Source organism: Convolutriloba macropyga, chromosome 1 (assembly GCF_964194025.1).
Source record: "Convolutriloba macropyga chromosome 1, txConMacr16.3, whole genome shotgun sequence".
NCBI classification, from domain to species: Eukaryota; Metazoa; Xenacoelomorpha; order Acoela; family Convolutidae; genus Convolutriloba; species Convolutriloba macropyga.
The window spans coordinates 63,195,292-63,219,577 of NC_134468.1; the positions used below are offsets into that span (position 1 = coordinate 63,195,292).

A 24,286-nucleotide genomic window follows, 5' to 3' on the forward strand; every position below is an offset into this window, starting at 1 on the left:
TATGTTTTACCGTCAGTGGGAATTCTTCTTTGGAACTATTTGTTTTACTACAGTTGAATTATGTTAAATCTAAACATAATTTTTTTGCATATTTTCTAAACTATTTTTGAAGACATGCAACGTTACAAGTCGTTATAACTGATTTTTTCCAAAATTTTTATCGTCAATATTTCTTCGTTCCATCAAAAACTTTAAAATGTTTCTTCATTGATCGAATCAATTTTTTGAGAGCTTTTCAATGGTAAGACTTTTGTATCTCTCCGCAAAAGATATCGATGAACCGAAAATGGGAGCAAATAGAAAAAAAACTTCTACTTACTAGTAAAAGCGGCGTTTTTACCGCCATTTTGTTGGTGGGTGGATCAACAGCCAACTAAGAGAGAGAGAGAGAGAGAGAGAGAGAGAGAGAGAGAGAGAAAGAGAGGGAGAGAGAGATTGGGTCAATTTTGAACAGCAAATTTTCCCACGAGATCATTATTTTTGCGTGTCTATTTTTCTAGGACAGAGGGCGAAGCAATTGAGTAATTGATATTAGCGGACGTTTTTACTTTTGGAATTGAGGACTCCACAGGAAACAAAACCAAGTGCACCAGTCAATTAAATTATCGTTTGCACAGAGTAAACAAGTTTTTATTTACCAGCCCGTAGTTCATATCTCATATAATATAAAGCGTCGCATACAATGAGCCAATTGAGACAAAATTTGTTATGAGGCAAGGTCAATATTACAGGATACTTTATACCTCTGTATAAAAAGAATATACGAAAAAGAAAAAAAATATTCATTTGATTTCGAAATTTCGTTTGAACGCAATCAAATTGCAACTATTCGACGCAACAACTTTCTCATTTTCTCAGTCATTTGAAATCAATTTTTTGCTCACTCTCTCTTGAATTTTAATGAAAAGGAAAAAAACATTATTATTTCAAATATTGTGACCTGCTGTTTTAAAAAAGTTTTTCTTTAGTCATTGTTACTCAGCCTCATACAATTGGAAATTCTACTTTTAAAAAGTTATACTGATGAACGTTATACTGATATTTCCAGAAGTGGTTTATATGCCAAATAATAGTTTTTCTGACACCTAAAATATTTTCAGCTGTTTACTGCCACTCCATAATAATTGTTATAGAGAAAAGTTAACTTGAAGCACTCTAATACACAGAATAGACAAAAATTTTCGAAATTGCAGGCAAAATTTAAACACAAAACTAACTGGGCTCAATGACGTCGAACAAAGACCTTCAAAATTAATATCTTAAAAAGTAATCTGTTGAGCAGATAATGGAAGCCCTGAGTTTAGTATGTTTGTTCAGTTTCTAACTGAACTTAATTTCTTTCGCCAGACAGAACAGATCTCATAAAATTAGGCAGGGATAGTTCGCAAACCAAACTTTTGATGTTTTTCCTTCAATCAATCTGGAGTTGCATGTTTTAAATTTTGATTTCAGGGGGAAAATTGGTTCTGTTTGAAAAAACTGGACGCTCCCCAAATTTCTATTTTGTTGATTGCTGCCATGCTCAGTTTTTTCCCCCGTGAAGTTTCATTGTGTAAGTTTCTGTCGTGGTCGATAAAACACGGGTCAAAGAATTCAATAAGTTGAATTTTAAATTAAATTTTGAACTGAAAATATACAAAAATTAGCTTGTATTTATAGTGGTCATCTATGCGAAAATATACAGAGAAAATTTAGATTAGCTAAAAATATTTTACATGATTGGCATGTGAATAGATCTTAACTCCGAATCCCGGAAGTGATTTTCTATTTTCATCAACATTTCATGAGAATCATATATGGCTTGGGTACAATCGAGTTCATTAGTTGGAGGTCGGTGGATGTTAAAATCAGGTTTCTGTTGGTGGGAGAATTTGCTTCTGACATATGATTGATAGGTCAATAAGATAATGATAGCGCCAAAACAAAATTAGAATTGAGTTTAGTTTTGTGGCCATTATTTATCAACACAGCAATAAAGTTCGTCAGGTAAGTTTTTCTTTTGCTCTTTGAAACTTTAATAAAGAAAACTTCTAAGTTTCTTGATGTTTCTTTGAAACCATCACAGTTTCATTATGATGCTCCTCTTGGGTCGAAATACTTTGGATTTTCCTACATCAACATAGATGTGATCCTTTTGAACCTGTACTTTTCCGTGATCTGACCAGCTCACTTTCCTTGTTTTGAGCAATTTTATTGTCGAAGGTTAAATGGACAATTCTTTTTGAAGGTTTCGGAAATTCCATGTCTCAAACGTTTTCAAAATTTACTCATTTCTCTGCTCAATAAAACAGACTTATTTGTTGTTTCCTTTTTCCACTAAGCAACTCAAACATCAACCTTTGACTGATAAAACTTGATAGTATTGAATTATCATGTACTCATCAATTAAAAATTTCAGGCGAGAACAAATGGTTACTTTTCAAAACCTTCCCCGAAAAATGGGATTCTCCGAGATTCTGTCGGGCATATTGTTTATTTTGTTTTTTTTTAAATAGAGATCATTAGCGCTTCAATTATCAGCAGTACCGATATAGCCCTAAGTAACCAGTCCTATCGATATTAGTAGCTGGCCAATTTTTTAATAGACTAAGTTAGAAACTTACGGGAATAAGATGAAGCTGCCCCAGTTACTTTTGATCCTGGAGCTCAATGACACAGATTACTCCTTTAGGCAAACTCACGAAAAAAACTTAAGTAGATTGTTAAATCATTGTTCCGACCCACTTTAGTCGGGGAGGAACAATATACTCAAATGGTTTTTTTTGTTCAGGCAATTTTGGCCGACCGATATAATCATCGTAGAGACTCGTGAGTGGTATAATTAAGAAGCCCGTCCAGTGTAGAATATGGAATGAAAAAAAGATTTTATTCAATTTTCGTTTTTTATAGGGAGTAATCGGGGTATAAGGTTTTGTGAATATTTGACGTATTTAAGCAGTTTTTATTCACATTTTCGGTTTTTTAACCTAATTTGTGCCAGTTTTGCTAAATATTGTCAAAAATGTTAACTGTAGTGTTCATACTTTTATCTCTAAAGAAAGAGGCGGGTTACTGAATAGTTCAATCAGAGTTTTTTTGCCAAAAATTTATGCTAAAATTTTCAAAATTTGGCTTTGTTTGGGACCAAATTTGCTTTTTTAGCCGACTTGCTTTAAATTGCTGGAAGTAGATACCTCAAAACCGTGGTCATATTCTGTTTAAGCTGACAAACGAGCTAGTTGTACATCCACTGGCTTTGAGAGTCTTCTGAAGTTATAATTTTGCCTTTTTTGCAAATTTAAACTCAATGCATTTTTATTTTTGACAAACTGAAAAATTTTGTTAAGAAATTAATCTATTTTATAACCAATTGAACAAATGAGTCTTTTGTTGGAACTGCAGCAACATTTGAGCTGATCTTGAGTTCGACATGGATCCTTGATAAAATTGTTTTTAGGTTTTAAATCAGGGGCGACTTTTTTCAAAATATTTAAGCTATGTACATTCTTTGAAAACATCACATCCTTCCTCCTTTTTTAAGCAATTTTGTGGGTATAGGTTCTCCAAATCTATCGGGTTGTTTTCTGTTTCTTGTTGATGTTCGTGAAGGCTCTGAGGTTTCGGGTTGTTGGTGTTCTGCAGATGATGTGGCTGCAGAAGCTTCATCTTGAAGTGAAGGTCCCACATCTGTGCTCTGAAGTTGTTGTTTTGATTGAGATATGGTCTCCTCCACTGCTGGTTCAATTTTCACATTGTACTCGTCTAGTCTCGCAATTTGGTTGTCGCTCACTAGAATAGTCCGTGCTGAGTTTTCGGGCTGTATGAAAGATGTGTTCAAGCCCTTCCTGATGATGAAGGTAGCGGGAACTGTCTTTGTGTTTTCGTTGGCCTTGAATAGAATGGTTTCGCACAAGTCGAAATCTGCTATTGCTGGTAGTCTCACTCTGCGTTCTAACAAGAGTTCAACTGGAGTTTTGCTCCTCGTCTTTGAAGTGTTGCGATGTGTCATCAGTGCCCTTTGGAGGAATGCTCCAAATGACACATTAAGGTTGGGACTCCACGCTTGAAGTGCCCGCTTCACTGTCTGAACTGCTCTTTCAGCTAGACCATTAGCTCTTGGATGATAGACGGGTGATTCTATTTTCTTAATTCCCAGTGATTCACACCACTGTTTAAGGTCACCACTTACAATTTCAGGACCGTTATCAGAAACTAAAGTTTTTGGTATTCCGAATCTTGCAAAGATTTGACTAATATATATTTTAACTGTTTCTGATGTTCTATTTCCCGCGGGGAAGGCTTCTATCCAACCAGAACCCACATCAACAGTTACTAAGATATTGCCTTGGTCCTTAACATAACCCCAGTCCATGTGGAGCCGTTCCCAAGCGTCGGCTTCTGGCCACGTAGAGACAGTTTTTCCCAGGCTAGGCATGTTCAATTGACAATTCTTACATTTACTAGCAAAGTGTTGAACGTCTTGGGTAATGCCAGGCCACCATGCTATCATTCTGACTGATGCCTCAGTTGCATTCTTTCCGGGATGTGTCTCATGCGCTTTTGCCAGAACCAAGTGTCGTAGTTTGGGTGGAATGAAAGGAACAACACCTCTGAAGATGATTCCATTATGTAAAGTAAGTGCATCTTTCTGTTGTTCGAATCCTTTTTCCGCTTCTGAACATTGTTTCCAATTGCCGCTTTTGATTCGTTTCATTATGTCTTGGAAGAATCTGTTTGTTCCAAGTTCAGTTTTGATTTCTGCTTGGGTCACCAAATCACTGTGGGCGAAGTAGATGTTATTAATTGCGAAGCACACTCGATCATTGTCCGATTCGTCTTCGCCAAAATCCATTCTGCTCAAAGCATCTGCATGGGGTATCTGCTCTCCTGGTGTGTACCTCAACTCATAGTCGAAACTCATTAGAGCTATTGCCCATCTTGTGATTCTCGCTGATGCTGTCTTCGGGATCTCCTCGTCTGGTGCAAAGAGATATTTGAGAGGTTTGTGGTCAGTCTGTCGGGTAAATCGTCTTCCAAGAAGGAATTGTTTTAGTCTTGTGACCACGAACACAATTGCCAGTGCTTCCCGCTCTATGTTCGAGTAGTTTTGCTCCGCTGGAGTCAGTTTTCTCGATACATATATGACTGGATGTCCTTCTTGCGAAAGAACCCCGCCAATGGCTTTTTCAGAGGCGTCAGTAGTAACTGTTGCTTCTTTTTGTAGACTATATGGCTGTACAAGTGGATTAGCGCAAAATTCGTTTTTTATGTCTTATAACCCTTTTGTTGCATTTTGTCCCATGAGAAATCGCTATTTCTCATGTTATTTAAGGGTAGCATTTTTGTTGCAAAATCAGGAATCATTTTTCCGTAAAATTTAGCTAGCCCAACAAAGGAACGATTCGAGTTGTTTATTGTTAGTTGGTGGTTTTGCATTTTTTATTTTTTTTCAACATCTGGTGCTATTCCCTCCTTTGAAATGGAGTATCCCAAAAAGCTAACGCTATCGACTGGTTTTGAGTTAGATTTTTTCTCATTAATAGTAATGTTTTTCTCACGTAGTCGACTCTTGACTGCAAGCATTCTCTTGTCGAACTGCTCCTTGTTATTTCCATACACCAATACATCGTCTTGAAAGATCACAACACCTTTAATTCCTTTGAGTGTTGATTCGATGCAATTCTGGAAGATTGAAGAAGAGTTTTTCAATCCCTGAGGTAGTCGGCACATCTTGAACAGTCCCTGAGATGTGTTGATTGTGCATATATCTTTAGCTTCTTCGTCAAGTTCAATTTGATAGTAGGCATTTGAGAGGTCAATTTTGCCAAAGTATGAGGCCCCATTTATGTTGTGGAAGATCGTCTCCATGTCTGGTATTGGGTAGTCCTCATCCATGACCTTGCCATTGATGTGCACTTTCAAGTCCACGCAAAGTCTCAGTTCTCCACTCTTCTTTTTCTGCCACACCACTGGAGATGCATTAGTGACTCCTCCTGGCTGTACCGGTTCAAGGATGCCTTGTCTGACCATTTGTTCCAGCTTCTCTGTGACCTTGTCTTGAAGAGGTAGAGGTATTTTTCTAGCTTTGTAGAACATTGGCTGTGTTCCTGGTATCAACTTCACATGAGCTTTGTAACCCTTCACAGCAGGTAGGTGCTCAGCTGTGATGTTGTTCACGCCGTGCTTGGGTAGAAGGTCTCTACCAAGTAGTCCAAATTCTTTATCAGACTGCACAACTGCAAGTTGTTTTTGAGTGAGCCTGCTTCCGTTCCACTCAACGTCACAAGTAAGTGATCCCAGAAGCGTTAATTGATGACCATCATAAGCTTCAAGATGTCTTATCTTACCATCCAACTGAGGTTTACCAAGCTCAGTCCAAATTTTTGATGATATCACTGTGCTATCTGCACCTGTGTCTACCTGCATTTTTACTTTGCAGTTATTTATTGAGATATATTCCCATGTCACAGACATGCTAAAGATTCGTTCTTTAGTATAAAACTTTCCCATCTCCGATGCTGGTTATGCTTGCTCTGAAGAAACATTTTCTTCTTCGCAAAAGTTATTCTGTTTACTGTACTTACCTGAATTTGGTTGGGGTCTGCTTCTACACATTTTTGAGAAGTGTCCCACCTTTTCACAGGTGTTGCATTTTTTACTTAGCGCTGGACAGGGTCTACTAGAGTGTGGCTTACCTCCACACCTAGTGCAAATGTTGCTTTTATTAGCCGTAATTTTTTCATTGGGTTTTCGAAAGGTCTTTTTGAAGTTGAACCCAACTTCTTCTTTCACATTGAAGGGCTTATTACCTGATGAAGAACTTGCAAAAGCCATTGCTTGACTTCTGAACTGCAAGCTCTCGGTCATTTCAGTAACCGACATTGCCGGTTTTGCTTTAATACCGTCTAGTAGTCTAAGTTTTGCTTCAGGGTCCCTCAAACCTGAGATAAACTTTATTTTTACCAACTCTTCTTCGGGGTTGGCCGCTGTTTTCAGTTTTTCGAAGTCACAATAGCGTGCTTCGTCTCTAAGACGTGCTAGGAAGTTGTCGTCAGGACTCCCCTACACCTTGTATAACGGACAGAAATTTAGCCCTTTCTGCCGTTACTACTCTCTCTTTAGGAGAGATATAGTTTTGAATCGCCAATCTGATGACTTTATACGGAGTGTCTATCAAATTCCTAGGACTCATTAGGCTCCTAAGTTTAATAAATGCATCTTGCCCGCACATACTAAGGAAGAGATTGGCTACCTGTAGGTCCTGTACAGTACCGTCGTTGTTGACCTTGTCCTCTTTCTTCTCTGCGCGACATTTCGCCACAAAAGACATAATCCACGCAGTAGCTGATTCTGCATTCTGTAGATCCAAAATTTGTCTGTCTGCAGCTGGTCTGGACACCATTGTTGTGGCCGATAACACGAGTCAAAGAATTCAATAAGCTGAATTTTAAATTAAATTTTGAACTGAAAATATACAAAAATTAGCTTGTATTTATAGTGGTCATCTATGCGAAAATATACAGAGAAAATTTAGATTAGCTAAAAATATTTTACATGATTGGCATGTGAATAGATCTTAACTCCGAATCCCGGAAGTGATTTTCTATTTTCATCAACATTTCATGAGAATCATATATGGCTTGGGTACAATCGAGTTCATTAGTTGGAGGTCGGTGGATGTTAAAATCAGGTTTCTGTTGGTGGGAGAATTTGCTTCTGACATATGATTGATAGGTCAATAAGATAATGATAGCGCCAAAACAAAATTAGAGTTGAGTTTAGTTTTGTGGCCATTATTTATCAACACAGCAATAAAGTTCGTCAGGTAAGTTTTTCTTTCGTTCTTTGAAACTTTAAAAAAGAAAACTTCTGAAAACTTTTTTGATGTTTCTTTGAAACCATCACAGTTTCATTATGATGCTCCTCTTGGGTCGAAATACTTTGGATTTTCCTACATCAACATAGATGTGATCGTTTTGAACCTGTACTTTTCCGTTATCTGACCAGCTCACTTTCCTTGTTTTGAGAAATTTTATTGGCAAAGGTTAAATGGACAATTCTTTTTGAAGGTTTCGGAAATTCCACGTCTCAAACGTTTTCAAAATTTACTCATTTCTCTGCTCAATAAAACAGACTTATTTGTTGTTTCCTTTTCCACTAAGCATCTCAAACATCAACCTTTGACTGATAAAACTTGATAGTATTGAATTATTATGTACTCATCAATTAAAAATTTCAGGCGAGAACAAATGGTTACTTTTCAAAACCTTCCCCGACAAATGGGATTCTCCGAGATTCTGTCGGGCATATTGTTTATTTTGTTTTTTTAAATAGAGATCATTAGCGCTTCAATTATCAGCAGTACCGATATAGCCCTAAGTAACCAGTCCTATCGATAATAGTAGCTGGCCAATTTTTTAATAGACTAAGTTAGAAACTTACGGGAATAAGATGAAGCTGCCCCAGTTACTTTTGATCCTAGAGCTCAAGGACACAGATTACTCCTTTAGGCAAACTCACGAAAAAAACTTAAGTAGATTGTTAAATCATTGTTCTTACCCACTTTAGTCGGGGAGGAACAATATACTCAAATGGTTTTTTTGTTCAGACAATTTTGGCCGACCGATATAATCATCGTAGAGACTTGTGAGTGGTATAATTAAGAAGCCCGTCCAGTGTAGAATTTGGAATGAAAAAAAAAGATTTTTTTCAATTTTCGTTTTTTATAGGGAGTAATCGGGGTATAAGGTTTTGTGGATATTTGACGTATTAAAGCAGTTTTTATTCACATTTTCGGTTTTTTAACCTAATTTTCGCCAGTTTTGCTAAATATTGTTAAAAATGTTAACTGTAGTGTTCATACTTTTATCTCTAAAGAAAGAGGCGGGTTACTGAATAGTTCAATCAGAGTTTTTTTGCTAAAATTTATGCTAAAATTTTCAAAATTTGGCTTTGTTTGGGACCAAATTTGCTTTTTTAGCCGACTTGCTTTAAATTGCTGGAAGTAGATACCTCAAAACCGTGGTCATATTCTGTTTAAGCTGACAAACGAGCTAGTTGTACATCCACTGGCTTTGAGAGTCTTCTGAAGTTATAATTTTGCCTTTTTTGCAAATTTAAACTCAATGCATTTTTATTTTTGATAAACTGAAAAATTTTGTTAAGAAATTAATCTATTTTATAACCAATTGAACAAATGAGTCTTTTGTTGGAACTGCAGCAACATTTGAGCTGATCCTGAGTTCGACATGGATCCTTACGACAAAAATTGTTTTTAGGTTTTAAATCGGGCGCAACTTTTTTCAAAATTTTTAAGCTATGTAAATGGTTTTTATGTTAATTTTTTTTCTTACTGGAATTTCAAATCAGAGTTTAATTAAAGACAGATACAATTTACAAAAAAACGAGGCCCAACGAGATTATACTACGGTTTCAGAGTTAGGCGCATGGTTTTTTATAGCTCTGACCAATTGTTTTTTTTTTTACATTATTTTTATGTATTACTTGAACTTTGCTTTCATTTGCTATCTTTTTCGTAGCCCAATGACTTATTGTCCCTATTCAAAGATCCAGTTCATTATAGGAGGTATAACTGCACCTCTTTCAGTTGTTATCTAATGTCTGTTATCACTTTGAATGATTTTGTTTTTAAGAAAAAACCGTTTAATTTTTGAATTTTATTACTATTTTATCTTATTTCTCTCAATTTGGGCCGCAGTCTTAGTAAAAAACAAGCAGAGGAAAATTTTCTTTGGGATATACTTTAATGTCCGTTACGGTTTCAAGTTCAACTAATGGTCTCTTTGCTTTGATACTACGCCTTTTCATTTGTTTTTGTTTTTGAGTTCATTTTGTTTCCTTGTCAAATTATTGCATCATTGACAGGTCCAATTGAAGAAAAACGTAGCAGGAGAATTGCACAGCATTCGGAAAAAGCGTATCTAAATATTAAATTGTTTTTTTAATATAGTTTATGCTTTTTGGGCTGAGATATACTTAAAAAAAATTTTAAGAATTTTTTTGTTTATGCTTACGTTTTTCTTTCTTTTTGTTGTTATGCGCCATATAACTAATAACGATAGGTCTCAATTGCACCCGCAGGACTTTAAAACAAACTTTATTAAAGATTTCAGTTCACAGTTTTTTGTTTTAATGACTTTAAAATTGAAATACACTTTTTTTTTCAATTGTTTCCTTTTTGCTTTCATTTTCGTAACCATGTGACTCAATCTCACTAATTGGAAGTCTCAACAACTTTTTTTGATTCAAGAAATTTTTGGCGCGTGGTTATAAGTTGTGAGTGATTGCTTCGGCCATTAATTTCATAAATTTTTGGAGATCTCTATTTCTATACTGTTCAATTTTTCGCTTCCTTTTTGTTGTCATACGTTGTCTACGTTTCCTTTTATAAGGAAGACTCTTTGATGTTAAAATGAGGACAAAGTGACAATCCACAGTTATTGCAGGCAACACATTACAATTATAGTGCCTTGAAAAGTGTTATCTCGTAAAATTGTTTCAAGTTTTGGCTTCTTTATATATTCGTTGTTGTTTTGCGGGGTCGTGACTTGGTCTCATTATTAACAGGCTCAATTGGCTTCCTGAGGTATTGCAACTTAATCCATTGCTGTTTGTTGAAATCTTAAGTCTGTTATGACTTGTTTGATTTTTGTTTTGTTTTCCAAAACATAATTGTTTTTGTTTTCAAAAATATAGTTGGGTTTTTGAGCTTCATTTTTTTAAATAATTTTTCGGTCAATTTTTAGCTCAGTCTCTATTAACACACGTCAGAAACTGTCTCCAGTTAGCTAAAAAATAATATCTATAACGGTTTTAGCTTCAAACTTTTGTTTCTCGCCTTTGTTAATACTGTTACTACGAGATTTGATAAAATATTTGAGAATTTTTATATTTGTACAATTTTTTTTATTATTTTTGTTTTCCTTATAATTTGTAACATCAAACGTAGGTCCAATTGCTTTTGAAATTTTGTGAAATTGAACATGTGATAATGTCATGTCTCAATTGCTTCCTATGGAGATATAAATAAACATTTTAGGGATTTTAGTTAAACTAACTCTTTTCAAAAATAGAAACGCATTTTTGAACTTCGCACCTCTTGTCATTTTTGTCGAGCTATTGACCAGTCGCTTTGGGAACAAGTCCCATTTTTGCTAATGATGTACAGGTTGAATTGTTTTTCTGAAGATTGTTCTGATGCGAGTTTGATTTCGTTATTGTTTTATTTATTCTAGAAATCGAGTTTTGGTCGTAAATAATGTTTGTTGTTTGATATTTTCATCGTACTTTCTGGTAGTCCTATTATCAATGACGTTCATCGTCCCCCTAGGGTGGCAGTATTGTATTCCATTGTTTGTTTATGGAACGATTTGTATGTTTTTGAAAGTTTTTTTTATCTCTTCATCATTTGGTAGCCAATTAAATCAAGAATGTGGATGAGCGTGGTCGGACCTTATGTGCATACGCCCATTACCGAGCCTCCATGTCTACTTTACTGTTTTTTGGTGTGCGCACCAGAAATATTCACTGTAAATTTTCTAAAAGCGTGAAAACAACACTTAAAACGATTCAAGTCGTTATATTCTCCTTCTAAAATGAATCTGCGTTTTGAAGCTCTGAAAGACGATATCAAATACAGTACGACTTAACAAAAGTTGTTAAGTGTAGCCCATTTTTTTCATTACGAATATTAATTACCTTGTATGCTAGAAATTTTCTAATTAATTGTTTTCCATACAACAAACAAGGTATATACTAGAATTGATGCTTAGCAAGTGCAAATAAGCGAAGAAGATTGAGACATAATTGAAAATAAGTATTTTCATAAAGTGAATATCTATTTAACTCTAACTATGGTAATTCCAGCAGGCTCTTAAAATATCAATGACGCGGAGTAAAAAGATAATGTTTATCTTTTTTGCAACAATGTGAATTAAAATTATGACCATATGATTAAATATACTTGAAACAAAAAAAAAACTTCAAATCATTCAAGCAAAATAATAAACATCAATCAATTTTCTCAAAGAATCACATTATAAAATTTTCGTCCAACTGTTTCCTTCCTAAAAATAAACGTGACTTTTAAAAGCTCCTACGTTAATGTTCAAAGAAATTTTTTCATGTGAGAGCAAGAAATCATTCAACCTTTTCTTAAAATTGTTTTTTTTTGTCAACCGAAGCCTTTGTGGTAACTTTTTCCATTTTTGTAACCATGGACTAACAATCGAATTCATTCCAAAGTTGGTTTGGACATTCTGTCTAATTCTGTCCAATTCTTTTATAATTCAGGCAGAAATAATGGTTATCTTGCCAGATTCTTCGAGAAGAAAGTTTAATTAGCAAGATTCTGTAAAAAATTATGGCTATCCTGCACTTCTGTCAGAATATGCCCGAGTTTGCAAACTAACCACTCGATTTAGCGTTTAATTTGCCAGTATGCAACAAAACAGCATTTAGAAAAAAATCTTTATACATTTGTTTTTAGTGAAAATGCAAAGAGAGCATCTAATACGATTGGGGATACCCGATCCATCTGTTCATGACGCAATGTCCTTAACATGTGACCGAGTCTTCAGTACAGTGGAATCTGAATGTTTTCAAGTACTCAAAAATGACGCAGTCGATCCAGTAGATTTTCAACTGCTCTTCTCTGACGGACCAGCATATGTCAGTGACATTCAAATTTTGGCACCAGCAAACGAGTCCCGTAATTATTTTCTCCTTTTTTGACAACTAATGGTATCGACCCCCTCTATACTGGCAGGGCGGGAGGCTACTCTATGTTGATCTGGTTTTTGTTCAGTCAATTTTTACATATTGATATAATTGATGCTGATAAAAATTATTGGAATCATCGGTCGTCCCGGTCACCCATCATACAACTTTCTTTGATTTCGTACTAGGTCATATATGATTTGTATGAATTCGTGGTAGTTATTCAAGATCATACAGAAATTAGAACTTACTCTCAAAATTCTTTACTTATTATTCTGTAAGCTATTGATACGTACAAAATCGATCAAAGAAGCAAGATGTGTTGAACAATTTTTTTTTCTTTAAACATACTAGGTCATATATGATTTGTATGATTTCTCAGTACTCATAAAAGGAGCATAAAATTTTTTAAACAAGTGCATCGAATTAAAAAAAATTGGTATTGAGTTTCAGGAGCAGCAAATTAAACCATAATTGGCCTTTGAATTGGTTAAAACGAAAAAAAAAATCTTTGCAATCATACTAGGTCAATTACGATTTGTACGAATTCTTGGTAGTCATAAAAGGATCGTCACGATTTGAAAAAAACTAGCAGAAATATAATCTTTTATCATTTCTATGATTTTATACTAGGTTCATATATGATTTCTTTGATTTTGTACAAGGATCATACACTTTTTTCAGCATAAAATCTTACGTTCTTTGATTTCATGCAGGGATCATATATTAAAGCTTGGATTTCATTCAAGGATCATATATGATTTTTTGGTTCCTACTAAGAATCGTACTATGAAATAAAGTATGGGGAGTATGAAATCCTATATGATTGATTATATGAAATTAAAGAAAATTCAAACGGGATTGGAGCGGTTTTCAATTTCAGTTTCTTTGAGGCATTATTGAGGTTTAAGTTGTCTGAACATTGAGTGATTTTCAATTGTTTAGAAATTTTACTATTTTTTGCTAAATGCCAAAAAAGGTTTTTTTCAAAGGTAAAAGTATCGTGCTGAATCAGTGGACTCAAAATTTTTGCCAATCGTTTTTGGTGCCATATCACTTTTTTTAGCGTATTTTGTCCAAGTATGTTAAGAAAACTGGACTTAAAATTGCTGATCTAATCAATCCAAACTGAGCAACAGCTCTATGGACTTCCAATGGAAGAGAATAGATAATAATTACAAACTTTTTCGTTATATATTCAATTGAATAATTTTTATCCAGTTTGCAAACTCGGTATTTTTTTTCAAATGTTAATAACTTTTGTCAGTTTTTGGTTTCTCCAGGCTTCTTATTTTAAATGGCGCTTATTATTTGCAATTGTTATTTTAATAAAATAGCCACAAAAATACATTGTTTGGAAACTTTAACTTTTTTGTCGCCAATTTTTGCTCAAAAATGATTTCAGGCGTTGAACATATAAAATTGAGCATAGTGTAAGCAAAAAAAATGGCCGCTTCATTGTAACTTTTAACAGTCTAGTTTTTTTTAAAAAAAGATCTGCAATTACTGAAGCGAAATCGATCAAAATTGCTCTTTTAATTTTTTTCAATTTTTGCATTTCGTTCTGCCCTCAACAAGTTTCAAGCTCTTTTTTTCAAGTTTTCATTTTAGCTATCAGATTATGTCAATTTAAGCTGTTTTTTGAACTTTCTGTTTCTTACAAAATCAATTATCATAGTTGTTTCAAAAACTTTACATCTAATGCTTATGTTGAAAGTCTGAAAAATACAAATTTCTGGGTTCTTTATACAAAATTTGTATAAAAATTTTAAACTTTGAGAACAATTGTTCTTTTTTATTATCTTTTTGTTGTTTGCTAATTTCCGGGACTTTTCCGGGAAATTCTTCCATTCAGCACACAAACTTATTGGAGAAATGCTATTACTTTTTGCTATTTTGCCCTGTCGTACAGACTATACAATATTAAATATCTAATCCCTTTATTTGATTTTGTTTACCTATAAAAAACAAGTTCCTTTTTTTTCGGTCAAGACAACTTAACTGTATTTGTAATCAGAAACCTCAAAAAGATTATCAGATAACTAATTCGTTGATTTTTTGGTTATCGGTTCCACTAGAAGGTTATTGCAACATCTAAACAGTTCAAGGCATGTAACTTGAGACATTGAAATAATATAAATGCGTTTTTTTTATAATCACAATTATAATGGCCTACAACAAAATATCTGATATCTTGATCGAAAGTGAATGTCTGGAAACGTAAAAAAGGTGCCAAACTACTGACTATACGTTAATGGGATCAACATGCGTTCAAATGTTTACTCTATTAAAAATGGCAGCCTGTTTGCAATTTTTGAATTTGGAATATTATTATTTTAAAATATTGCTTCTTTTGAACCTATTTCAAAGAAGTATTGCGAATTTTCAAATGTTTGCCATCCCTGCTTGCTAGCGTCTCATTGCAGATCACAAAACTACTTTTTTTCACAGGAGCAAAGTTATGGATGGAAAAAGTTCGTCTTCCTTAAGTGGTAGAGTTTCATTGATGTATGCTTGGCGGCAGTTTTAATCCAAATTGAAAGTTGTAACAAAGTTGAAAATTGATTAAAGAAGTAGAAAATTGGTTTTCATTTTTTTTTGTTTTACATTGTGTCATGACCAACAGGAACTAATCTGTTTGTATTTTCCGCGAAAGCTGAAATATTTATCGTCTAGTTTTGAAACTTTTGTGTTCCATGATTTTCAGTATTATAGGAAAATTTAGCTCCAAAAATTGTGTTTTCTTGCCGTTTTATGTTTTCCTTTTTCGTTTTTTACAATTCAAAGAATTTGAATTGTATTGAGGCGCTGTCTTTTTTTTAAGATCTGTTCACACATTTTCATGATTTTTGAAGTCAAATTGGAGTAGTGATTTTGGTCACGCCGAAACAGGAAGTGGAGCGAAAAAGCGAGTGCTTTTGCGGCGTGAAATTTTTTTGCTCTAAATTTAAAGTAGAGTGAGAAAACGGTGTTTGAACAAAAATTCGCTTTCTCGCTAGTGGTTTTTTGTTCACATGCGGCAATTTCTTTTTGATTTTTACTGTTTTTTTTCAATTTTTTGGATCGGATTTTTTTCTAAATGGTTTTCCCAATCCATTCATAGTCCGTTCAAGGTCTAGTTTTCTGTTTAGTCAATGAAAATTCTTTGAATTGTGCGTCAGCACTTGTCCTGCTATGTTTTTTATTTCGTGTAGAAGAAACCAGTCTCGCACTAATCGTTAAAATGAATTTCCAATCGAAGCACAACTATCTCGGGGTTTCATTTAATTGTTCTCTTAATTTTTGTTTGGACAATTTATATCTATTTCGTTTGCGGTTTTTTCAACCTTTCAAAAAGCTGATGTTTTCAGTGATCCTCCTAATCAGAAGACAAGGAGACAACAGGAATGAAGATAGCGAAATACTTGTCACACCTCTGCCATGTAATAGCTATTTCGTTTAATTTAACATTCGTTTTTTTATTTATAATACAGAAATAAGATTTATTTTTTCTGAAACCCTTCTGCAAAGGTAGTTTATCTAATTTTCTATGCTAAAAAGATGATGTGCAACAGTTTTTTTTCTCTCTTTCTGGTTCTGCTTCTCTGGAATTTTTTGAAAGCTAATTTATCTTGTTTCGATTTTCTTGCCTGGCCATCTTCAAGTAATGTTACAACACGCGCTTTGTAAATAAAATCAACGCTTAAAAATAGAAGTTCACGCTTAGTGTAATTACATCCCATGGATTTGATCTTTACAGCTTTTATGTAACTAGTTTTCTAAAAATTATAGTAATTAAATTTCACACGTTTTGTAATCAAACTTCACAAGTTGTGTCAGCAAATTTTCCTTTACGGTAAACGTAGTTCACGTTCCCAATCTTGAGAGCTATTACAAAATTCAATGTTTTGGAATCAACACGAAACAATCAAATCACACAAACAAACCCCTCGAACGACACTGGAAGTGAGATGAAACATCACTTCATCACTGCCACATCATTTATGATGTCACAACTGTTACATAACTCAAAATAAGAACTTATTATAAACTCATTAGACTAGATAATACTTCAATTTAAGAAATTTCATAAAATGGTAAAACATTAGTGCACCTATTTGGTTTTTTTTTTGAAAAAATACTCCTCGGCAGTCATTTCACTTGTCTGTCTCCATAGCAATTGATCCTTTTAAAACAATTCTTCCCTATTCTTCGCCCACAATTGCAGGAATGGCAGCAACACAAACTTTTTATGAGCCAAGAGCGGCGCTTACTGAATGAAAGAGCAATCCGCATAATTATTCGGATCGTTTCGTTGTCGTTGCTGGTGCTACTGATGTATGCTTCGTTTCTGAAAAATCAAGAGCACTTCAGGCAATATGAAATCGTATGGAAACCCGTTAAATTAGTTTAGATCTGCACTCAATATTGCGTTGCTTATGAGAAATTTAACTCGTGTAGAAAACTGAAGCAATCACGTAGAAAGCAAGCAAATTTTTAAAAATCCGAAAACCGATTAATTTAAGAAAAAAGTGAATTTTTGTAAATTCAATCGATTAAGATTTGGATTTTATCGTTCTGGCTGGGTGGTATTGAGACACCGCACCGTTATATTGAAGACTACTGTTAATCTACTGTTAATACTGCCGGCTGCAAACAAGCTTCGTTAGATCAATTATGATTATTAAGACTTCTTCTTGAACACTCGTTGTTCAGCCGAGAATTTTTTGGAGAAAATGCGCTTCCAGGACGAAGTGACTCTAAAAGTAGTGGAAGCCGCTGATAAGGGACTGTTCATATAGGCGACGACTTTAATCACCAGAAGCTTTCAAGACACAGTGGCTGTGACCTTAATGAGTAGCGAATTCAAGTGGAACTTAACATAGACATCCAATATTTAGGCATTTTAATCAAAATAATCCGATCTGAAAAAGTCAACGCATTCTGATTTTTTTTATTTGAGTTGGGACATCAAAGGTGTATCTTTATGAACATCTTGCGCAATGAGCCTCCATGGAACTGTTTCTTCATTTTGCTATTTTGTGTTTTCCGGAAAAGCTTTCCATCGAGCCGAGGAAAATCAGCCAGAATGAACGTTATCGGGAATTATGTGTCAACATGAATCGTGTCGGTTTTCCAATCAGCGACAGATTGACAACCAAAATCAAGAAGTTCTGCTGAATCAGCCTGGAAGAACTTCCGACATTGTATAGATAATCAGCTATTATTTCGTAGATTAAATAGGATAGTTGACATAATAAAAGGAGAAAAGGAAAAATTTTGGACAAAAAAGTGGAATTAATCGAGGATGAAAGGGAAGGATTTTTTTTCACAACTTCTTGAAATAAATAGATTGAAGGTGAAAGAAGAGGTGATGTTTTTTTTGAAAAAACGGTTTTGGTTACTTAGCCTTTCACAAAAATGAAAGATTCTTGATATTAGTAAGGCATACAAAATGGATTTATCTTCCCAGAGTGACGTTCAATGGAAATGACTGAAGCTGCTGAGAATATCTTGAAAATTTTTTCAATTGTTACACAACGGAGAAGAATGATGGAGGTTAGGGCTTTTTCTGAAAAAGCCCTTTTCTGTTCTGGATTGTTTTTTTTCAGCTGGCTTGCCAAAATGAAATCGAAGCTCTTACATTGACATTAATTTTATTCGGTCCTCAGGATATCATCCGAAAATATTGACGGTGCTCCAATTTCGACGGAGATTTCCTTTATAAGTGGCGAGACAGAGACCACTAAAGCTGCTACTGAGTGCTCGACAGGGTCAAAACCGAGCCCGGGAGACCACTGAAAAATAATACTGAGAGCTCAAGCCTGCCGAAATGCGTACAAAAAGACATCTCACAAAGAATACTCGAAAAAGAAGTGAAACTGCTAAAAGTGAAACTGCTAGTCGAAAAAGAAGTGAAGCTGATAAAAAAGTAAAGCTGATGAACATTGTTGCTTTATTTACGTGTTGTTAAAATTAATTACATACTTTCATTTCACCTTCATACACAAGTTTTTTATTTAACTCAATCTTTCGAGCCAACGCGGTCTGTTGGTGGTATGTGTACATTGTTATTTAACAACATCCACCTTAGCGATAGACAAATTCGGAGTTCGACAGAATGCAGTAACTTGTTTCTTAATAGAAAAAAGTAATGTAGTCGCTACTAATGCATCAAAATACTGATGTAAGTTGAATTAAACCTTTGTGTGCGAGGGTATACTATAGTTATCATAAAACAAATGTTGGCTCAAGTTTTGCTCAAGTGCCGGTTATCGGTGCTTGATTATTGGCTAAAATTTGTGTCGGCCTATTTTTATGTCGGCCAATTCAACGTATATCGGCCAACTAGCTTACAGCTCTATTTAATTTTAGCTAATCTAATACAACATTCGTGCGTTACACTGATTTATTAAAAGTACTTGCAGAGCTACGTTTTGAACGAAAGTTGTATTAGATGAAATGGTAGGTAGGTTTTCACGTGAGATCTACATGAAAAAGATAAGTAGATTTGACAAACTCTTACGCGTTGTCCACGACCCCGCTTAGGGTCAAACAACTCCTAATGATCAGATTTCGCTGATCAAAATGTGGTGAGTTTTGTAATTTTGATATGTTCATTGCGTAAGTTTAGTTCATTTCTGATTCATATGAATAATTTTCGCTATTATTACGGTCATTTTTATTAACTAACTTTCACATGATTAAAGGCTCGTTTTCACGAGAAAATTGATTTAATTAAATTATGCATAATTAGAGATTTTGCGTGGCATATAGGAAAAATCCTGAAAAATAAATAATTGCACAATTTTCAGAGAAATATCTTAAAAGATTCGAGTTTCGGGCCGCAGCTATTTATCCTTTGTCATTTTTCCGAAAAATTATGATAAAACTGTGTGAAATTTTAAGTGCCTGAATAATGATATGGGTTAACATATTGCTTTTTATTTCAGATACCAATTTGACAGGGCTGGTAGTAAGCACAGCTACAGAAGATGGTATCGTGAATCAGTGTGGGGTTGTTCAATCTGCTCTTCTCCCAGGAGAGTGGATGAGTTTTAAATGCATCTCAGATACTCGCTACGACCGGCTAACAATAACCACTTTGCGAACACCATCAGTCGATGCATTCCTGTGCGAAGTTGTCGCATTTGGATGTAAGTTAAGTCTCATTATCAAAAAGACATCTTTCAAATATAGTTGAATAGGAATAAATACTGTCATATATACTTGACAAATTGGTTGTACACGCGTCAATAACAGCTCTCGGGGCCTAGGATGTGAACAACACTCTTTAGCTTTTCGGCTATCTTTTACAAGATATTGCTTCACGTCGCAAAAAGTTATGTTGTCGAAAAATTTCGAGTATCTGATTGAAGCTTGAATTTTTCATAAGACAATCATATCGCCTTGGTTAAACAAATGCCAAAATTGTATCAAAAACAAAATAACAAACGAACAAAAACTGAAAGTTTACCAGCTGCCAAGTGAACTTAAACATAAAGAAAACCAACGTGGAAATTGCAGCCGTGTGCGATTTTACTCAAATTCACACTTTATTCACATGAAATAATGTGGATTAGTCTTGAAATTTTTCATTGGATCCGCAACTTTTGTGTCGCCTACATTACGCATCAAAATAAACGAGTGCACTAAAATAGTTACAGGATCCTTCATGCAAGTTCTTTCTGGACAGTTTCGCCTAAGGATATAGAAACATTCAAAAACCATGATAAATGAAGTATGTTAACTAAAAAAAAAGCAATGAGTTCTGGACATACTTATACACTTCTGCGAAAAACCAGCTCTTGTGTTGGCTCGACTTGTTTCAGTTCAATCTTTTCGTTTTGATCTGTGCAAGGTTTCGCTCAGTGGTTGTATGGCTTAGGCTAGCGTAGTAGTTTTAGTTCATCACTTGACCATTTTATTGCATCTAGTTCTCCTTTTTTGAGTTTGAAAACAAAGTTCATCTTAGTTTATTTCACTCTAAGAGGGATAAACAACAGCACAGTTGTGAAAACCAATAGAGAGTTTTAACATTTTTTTCCATACTTCCATTTTTTCCACAATCCATACAGTTCCACCCCCACTCTCGATAAGTTTCAGTTTTTTTACACGGCTCTTCTTCCTCTTAGCAACTTTATCAACATATGTTTAAGTTCGAGCTTAAAACAAAACGGCGCAGTGGTTAAAAGTGCGAATAAGAAATCATAAATGTAGCCGATTCAGAGCCCTGCTCAGTCACCTTCTTTTTGTTTTTTGATTCCTACAAATCTCACAGAGTTTTACATGTAACGGCGATCAGCGCTTGCGACCTAATTCTTCCTCGGTTCTCCCCCGATTTAAAGAAAAGAAAGAGAACAGTTCCATAAGATCAATAAACTAAATCTACTTCTGCGCTATGCCTGGTTTGATTTCAGTGCTTTCATGGTTCAGATCAGCATAGCCTTTTTATCACATCTTACTCCTTTGAAATCTTTTCTATCTGATTTATTTGAAAACCTTTTTTTCTACAAAAATTTTCTCTGTCTTTTTACTATCAATTTAAATTATGCGCATTTTAGACCAAAATGTCGGAGTTGACCAGATTGAAGTGTGGGTATTGGTCAGACCACACAGACCTTTTATAATCGTTGCAGCAGTTCTCTTTCGGGTCACCGTGCAGCCGTCGTGTTGCCGTATTTTTGCAACAGATACAAGCTAAAAATACAAGCTAAAACTTAATTGAGATTCATTTTTGGATGGAAGTGTGTAACGAAGTTTAACTGAACTGAGCATATTTTGAAACAACAATAGTTGTTTTACACTATAACTTGTACCAAAAATTTAGCTCACTTATTGTTGTTTATTTGATTTTTATTTCCATATTTAATCATTGTTATGACGTAATTATATGGACAGATTTATTGTTTCTGAAATTTTCTAAAATTTTGTCTGATTCAGAAAGGTTTCAGAATCGATACAGATACTATTCTGAAGTCCTTCTGAATCGGCACTGAAAATCAAAATTTCTCTGAAATCGACCTGAATTAGTACTGATGTTCTCTGAGCGGTAGGTACGGGTAATGACTTGCGCATAATTTTTTTGTTATTTCCATTTAACCCATTGCTGATTATTTGCCCTTCATGTATTTGTTATTTCTATATTAAGCCCTTCTATATTTACCTGTTCCTGAGTTACAAAATGTTTACAAGTCTGATCATCAGTCTGATCAAGTGCAATAAATTTGTGTACATGTGTACATTTCATTCTTTCTTTTTCCTCATGTTTCAAAATTATTGTGATCTGATTGCATATCAAAATCAATCCTTTAATTTTTATTTCAAATTCAAGTAGGCAACTGCAACTCAAAATATTTGATTCGCACCGAGAATCTGCGGAACCCAAAAAATACCTAAACCGATTAATCGCTGCGATATCCACAGTAGTTTGTATAGAAAAGTGCTGATAACGACAAAGGTTGTAGAATAAACGATTTGGCTGCTAATTTGAAGAAATTAGCAGCCAAACAAGTTATATAAGTTTTTTTTTACAAATATGTAAAATATATTTACTCATCCTCAACTTAAATATTCCCACCTTCCCACCTGAGCGCAAACATTCTCCTAATCCCCTCGCGTTCAAGATTCAGGTTTGTATTGATTTATCTATTTTTTCGCTCCTTTCCCTGATTTTCCTTTTGATTTCTTGTTAATGTTTTACATGTTTGCTGCTCGAGCCTGCATTTTCTAACAATCAACTTTGGTTCTATTTTCTCTTTTTAATGAGCATTTATTACATTTCGTACACTCACTGGTGGATGAATATAACTGAAAAAGTTTTATAGCAATACATTCTTTTTATATTGCAAGAGGGGGGAGGCACCACCATTGTTTTTGTATATAAAACATAGGTCCGCAGAAAGGTGAAATAATTATTTTTTGTATTTTTGAAAACTAGTATTTATGAAAATAAAGAAAATTTATCGGGTCAGGGAGTTGTTCAGAGTGAACCAAATTGATATCCCAGACTAACAGTAGTATGTAGTTGGTTTTGTTTTGATTTGTTTTTAATTTGTTTTGTTTTGGAGTGAACGTTTTGAGCCAGGTTTTTTTTAACCTAGTGCTCCGCTTAAATTTCCTGTAGTTATTTGTTTCTAACTCCACCCTTGCCGGTCCCCAGCCCGGATGAGAAAGGAGGAAGGGAAAAACCATCAAACCATGCTGGAAAATATCAAAAAAGTTTTTCGTCAGTTCAACTTGAGATTTTTTCCGACAGTATTTTACCTATTTTTATTTTAGCCCTCGAAACGTTCTCTGATCAGACTAAAGTGCGTTTGAAACGTCCTCGGATCAGACTAGTGTGCGCTCGAATTTGTCTCTGATCAGACCGTCCCAGGCCGAAGTGACCTCTGATCAGACAAGTTTCAGACCATTTTCCAAACAAAAGTGCGCTCGAAGCCTTTTCCAGACCATGTATTTTGAACGCACCTAGAACATGCGTGCGCTGATCAGAGGCCACTTCGGTCTGGCCATCTCGACCTGGGAAGCATGCTACTGGTCATTTATTAATGTTTTAGATGGACAGCAAGACTTGTGATTAAACTGTGTGGAAGCCACAAAACAAGACATTAAATTTGAAATACGAAAAGCATTCCTTTTTGGGATCTTTCCGACGCCACATTCCAGTTACAGAGCACACGCCTTCAAATTATAATCTTTATTCAAAATACAGCACGTAGGTTTGGATTGAAAACAATATGCAATCACCAAAGAACCACCTGGAGTGGATTCACAAATGGAAAAGATTCCAATCCTGCTTTCAGTTCATATCGCCCTGTATTGACCTTCTTAGATGAGATCCTTACAACCAAAACCATTCAGTTTGTTGGTACCCGTAGTTTTGTGACTGTAACAAGTGTTGCAATCAAATTTGCATGCGAATTGAAATGTATATTATTGATATTGTAAATTTCTCTCATGAAATTGAGGCCTCTTTTACTTTGATGCACGCAAAAACTTTAAGGATAGCTAGCTTCATTATTACTGCCCAGATTATTCATTAAGATGAAAATAATGCAATTGAAACCTCCTTTTAATCGAACTTTTTGGAAATAAAAGTGAGTACAACTGACCCTGCCCTATTCGAACTCTAAATACGGTCTCGTTTGTTTGCGTTTATGCCAAAACCTACAAACTCTGATAGTTGCCGTAAATAAAACTTTTGCTAAGCTACACCCACGAAAGTATATTTTCCGCTTAGAAAGTTAGGCGCTACTAAGGTATGACTGACACCTGTAGTCTATAAGTTTCTATGAAAAGATTTCATTTAGTTTCAGCCGCTTCAACGTTTTACGGTTGAACCGTTATCATCGCCAATTTAATGAGGTTTTTTGTATAACGACTACCTTTCTGAAGGCGTCAATTTTTTAGTGAAAAATCAGAAGCTGCTGTTTTGATTTCTGTGACCATTGGAAAGAGGTTATCTGGTTTTCTGCTTTCGAAAAAGTTTCTTTTATTTTTTGAGCTCCAAGTTATACTGATGAAAGGAGTTTGATTCCGTAACATTTGCAATAATTAGGTATAACTTTTTTGTAACCTAATGGCATTT

At 34.7% G+C, this 24,286-nt stretch overlaps 1 protein-coding gene across 2 annotated transcripts; it reads left to right on the forward strand.

Annotated features, from left to right (window-relative positions):
- On the forward strand, positions 1-23,723 carry LOC142350511 (uncharacterized). Of its 2 annotated transcripts, none has more exons than XM_075402363.1 (4): positions 1-11; positions 12,488-12,709; positions 19,650-19,853; positions 23,256-23,723. In XM_075402363.1, exons 1-4 carry the CDS (start codon positions 2-4, stop codon positions 23,273-23,275), a joined length of 456 nt encoding a protein of 151 aa, XP_075258478.1. In that variant the 5' UTR covers position 1; the 3' UTR covers positions 23,276-23,723. The 2 variants fall into 2 exon arrangements, with proteins under 2 accessions (XP_075258478.1, XP_075258486.1); XM_075402371.1 differs by lacking the exon at positions 1-11 and adding an exon at positions 157-241.
- Positions 23,724-24,286: the final 563 nt, after the last annotated feature.

Coding starts and splice junctions, on each gene's coding strand:
- LOC142350511 (XM_075402363.1), top strand. Junction 12,710..19,649: donor GGCACCAGCAAACGAGTCCC/GTAATTATTTTC, acceptor TTTTTATTTCAG/ATACCAATTTGACAGGGCTG. Junction 19,854..23,255: donor CGAAGTTGTCGCATTTGGAT/GTAAGTTAAGTC, acceptor TTAATGTTTTAG/ATGGACAGCAAGACTTGTGA.